General features: G+C 62.2%; 1 protein-coding gene across 4 annotated transcripts; it reads right to left on the reverse strand.

The window, feature by feature from the left end:
• Positions 1–338: 338 nt before the first annotated feature.
• Positions 339–3,287, reverse strand: TNFRSF13C (TNF receptor superfamily member 13C). 4 transcript variants are annotated; one of them, XM_081587296.1, is made up of 3 exons: positions 3,099–3,287; positions 2,466–2,732; positions 339–1,938 (listed from the first exon to the last, which is right to left on the reverse strand). In XM_081587296.1, the coding sequence occupies exons 1-3, from the start codon at positions 3,232–3,234 to the stop codon at positions 1,757–1,759; spliced, it is 585 nt and encodes a 194-aa protein (XP_081443422.1). In that variant the 5' UTR covers positions 3,235–3,287; the 3' UTR covers positions 339–1,756. The 4 variants fall into 4 exon arrangements, with proteins under 4 accessions (XP_081443422.1, XP_081443421.1, XP_081443420.1 ...); XM_081587295.1 differs by having other exon boundaries at positions 394–1,938; positions 2,466–2,735; XM_081587294.1 differs by having other exon boundaries at positions 394–1,938; positions 2,466–2,813.
• Between the last annotated feature and the right edge of the window lie 316 nt (positions 3,288–3,603).

A 3,603-nucleotide genomic window follows, 5' to 3' on the forward strand; every position in this document is an offset into this window, starting at 1 on the left:
GTGGCCGGGGGGATGGGGGGAGGCATCTGAGATGTGTTCAGGATGGAGAGAAGAGACTCAGATGTGGCTGTCTGGGTTCTGGGGGCACCAAACGTTGCTGGCTGCTGACTATCTTCTGAGCTGGGAAAGGGCTGGGCCAGAAGGGCAGGTGTCTACTGGGGCAGCTCTGATGGGCAGGTCAGGGACAGATGGACAGAGAGCAACTGATGCATGGAACAGAACACGGTCAAGGTGGGAATTCTCCGGCAGTCCAGGGGTTACGACTCCAAGCTCTCACTGACAAGGGCCTGGCTCCATCTCTGGTCAGGGAACTAAGATACCACAAGGCGTGCAGCATGGCCCCCAAAAGAGAAAATAATATTGTCAAGAACCTACAAGGGGGACAACATGGTACTCAGAATACCATCTTTTGACTTCCCAATCTCTTGCCCCTTCCAAGGATACTAAGCTGTAACAAATTCCAAGGACACAGTCCAGGTTAGAGTCCAGGTCAGGAGGATCTAACCCTCCTGATCACAGGAGGTTCGGCAGGAAAGCCAGTGGCTGACTGAGTGCACAGCATGGTCCAGAACTGGGAGAGAGGGTCTTGGTTCCAGGCCCCAGGGCAGGGGGCACCACGGTCAGAGGAACAGTTCCACTGGGGTGGTGGATACCTGACTTGGAGAAGACAGGCCACAGAGTGAAGGGCACTCAAAAGACATCAGGTCCAGCTGGTTCGAGGCCACAGGCCTGCCCTGGCCTCCTGACTAAGGAGCCTCCTGCAGGTCCTGGGCCCTGCCCTGTATACAGCTGCATGTGCCCCGGAGGCTGCGAGGACTCCGGGTGGTCTCTGATGGACATGCTGTCAGCGTGCCATTGGTGTGCAATTGCAGTCCAGCCCCACAGGCTCTAGACTTCTTCCCAAGTGTGAGCCTGGGGCTCTGGAAGCTGCCACCAGGGTGAAAATGGCATCACAGATCGTAGCAGATTGGGCCAAGCTCAGGGGTGACCCTAGGATACAGATACCCAAGAACCAGCACAATTCAGGCTATTTCTTAAACTCGTCTTGTACTATATCCCAAAGCAAACGGGTCAGTTGGTTACGCAGTGCTGCCATTTGCAGCGGTGTAAAAGCGGGACAGCTCTGAGAGCAAGTATTAAATGCATCCCAGCTACAAATTAAGCATCCTCCTACTCAGTGCTTGCCTAGATTCATTCTGGTTTATGGTGGTTTCCCCAAGTTTAAAGAAAAACTCTACTCAGAGTATCCCAACCACTCAAAAAGCACAGAGCTCAGCCATGACCTTTGAGGACTATGACAGATGGTATGAGTTTATTTTGTGTATTTGTGCTCAGACACTCAGTCATGTCCAAGTCTTAGCGACCCCCATGGAATGTAACCCGCCAGGCTCCTCTGTCCACAGGATTCTCCAGGCAAGAGTACTGGAGTGGGTTGCCATTTCCTCCTCCAGGGGATCTTCCCAACCCAGGGATCAAACCCGCCTCTCTTATGTCTCCTGCATTGGCAGGAAGATTCTTTACCGCTAGCGCCACCTGGGCAGCCCAGTAGGAGTTTAAGCCAAATGCTAACATGCCATACAATGCCATGCAGTCCAAATCCTGTGGTCTGGGTGCCTGTAGCTCTGCAGGGTTAGCTGGGGAGCAGGTGGGCTCCCAGAAGGGACAGTGGGCACCGGGGTGAAGAACTGAATTCAACCTCCAAGTCCGGCTGGTGGCCCATAGAGAGGGTGGGGCCACCTCCTGCCCTCCTCGGTCACTACTGTAGCTCAGGCCCGGCCGTCTTGGTGGTCACCAGCTCAGTGGAACCCAGCTCTGTGGCTGGCACAGGGACGCTGTGGGCAGGTGGGGTGGCTGCTGGGTCTTCACTGGGTGGAAGCCAGATGGGAGCTGTGACATCCAGGGTTCCAGGGGAGAGTGTGGTGTCAACGTCCAGGGGCTCTGCGGGGGGTGAGGCGGAGGGGTGGGTTGCGGGTGGTGCAGGGTCAGTGGCTGGCAGCCATCCCCAACCCCTGTTCTGGAAGCCTCCCTGGAGGGACTGCCCTCTGACTGATGGGAGAGAAGTCAGTTGATAAAGCCCCACTGGTGGGGTGGGGAGGGGTGGCACGTGATGGGCCCTCAGGACCGGAAGTTTCTAGAGCTGGCTGGCAAAATGCCAGTGCTGACAGAGGGTGAGGAGAGATGGAACCGTCTGGCTGTCCCAGAGAGAGGGCAGGACAGGCCACCCCCCCTCCTCCCTCAACTGGGCTCCCCAGCCTTGTGTCTCTTCCTCACACAGGTCTGGGACGCTAGAGCTGTGTCCCTCGCCTGGACTGGGGGGTCTCTGGCAGGACTATTTCTCTTCACTCGGCCTTGCCTCCTTCAAACCATCCCTACCCCTTCACCCAGCCCCCCTCGGACCCCTCGAGGGCCATGCCTCCCCTCCGACGGCCCCCAGCCCTCTCGGGTCCCCTGGACGAGGAACTTACTGTCTGGGTCTCCGTCCGGGGCCTCCGGGACCTCCGGGGCCTCCGGAGCCTCAGGGGCCACCGCCGCGCCCAGCCGCCGCCGCCGGCGCCGGCGCTTCCAGGTCACCAGCCCCAGCAGGGCCAGGGCCAGCGCCAGGGCCAACAGCGCCGGGGCTCCGAAGAGCAGCGCCGGGAGCGGCAGCGCCGCCTCGGCCTCCGCGGGGGTCCCCGGACCCACCGATTCCTGCGGCTGCAGCGCGGTCCTGGGCGCCAGGCTGCTCCGGCCGCCTGCTGGAGGGGACGGGCAGGGGGAGCAGGGGGCGGAAGGGAGGGGAGCGTGGGGAGGGGGAGGGCCGGAGGAAGGTGAGGCTGAGCCGCGGAGGGGGAGGACGGCCGGGCGGGGCAGCGCAGGCCGAGGGGGCGAGAGGGGGCCGTGAGGGCCACGCGCCGACGGCTGGTCCCCACTCCAGGCCCCCGGCTCACATTCCCCACCCCACCTCGCCAGTTAACCCGAGGCTCCCGCCTCCTCCTTTCGTCCTGGGACAGGGCGGCGGCGGGGGCGGGGGGGATGCCTGCGACTCCTGGCATCACCCTCCTTCCCGCTCCAGGGCTGCCCCGCGCGCGCGCCATGCGTTGGTGCGGCTCGACTCTTACCCGGTCTAGGCTCCGTCGTCCGGAGGAGACTGCAGGCCACACAGTTGCGGACCAGCGGGTCAAAGCACTGGGTCTGTAGGCACTGCGTGGGTGCCGGCCGGTCCTTGCCCCGCAGGCTTCTCCGCCCTCGCTGCATGCTGCCAGAGCCTCTAGCCTTCTGCGCGGCACTCCCGCCGCCCGCCGGGGACCGAGTCTGGCCTCTGCTGCCCCGCGGGGAGGAAACCGGGCGGGGCCGCCACCCACTCCGCCCCAGCCCGCCCTCCTGCCTGCTGGAGTGGGACCACTCTTAGCCCGTGGACCAGCACCCCAGACCTTCTCTCTGTGGTTTCTCCATTCAACCATCACCCCTAGACAACCACGGGGCGGGCTCTTTTCTGGGCACTGAAATCAGGCTGGGACTGGGACCAGGGGCTTGATCTTGGGGCACAGAGGATGGGCCCCTTAAGCTGGACACAGAGCTCTGGGGTGGCCTCCTCAGTCCTGCCCTCCAAGGCCAGCCTGTAGT

This window comes from Giraffa tippelskirchi, chromosome 4 (genome assembly GCF_054371585.1).
Source record: "Giraffa tippelskirchi isolate mGirTip1 chromosome 4, T2T-mGirTip1v1.2.pri, whole genome shotgun sequence".
Classification (NCBI taxonomy): domain Eukaryota; kingdom Metazoa; phylum Chordata; class Mammalia; order Artiodactyla; family Giraffidae; genus Giraffa; species Giraffa tippelskirchi.

Bases quoted from the DNA above. Each gene is read 5' to 3' on its own strand.
- TNFRSF13C (XM_081587294.1), bottom strand. From the start codon at position 3,234: ATGCAGCGAGGGCGGAGAAGCCTGCGGGGCAAGGACCGGCCGGCACCC. The intron at 2,814-3,098 runs GTAAGAGTCGAG...TCCGCGGCTCAG, and splicing joins GACGACGGAGCCTAGACCGG to CCTCACCTTCCTCCGGCCCT. The intron at 1,939-2,465 runs GTAAGTTCCTCG...CACCCCCCGCAG, and splicing joins CCCGGACGGAGACCCAGACA to AGCCCCTGGACGTTGACACC.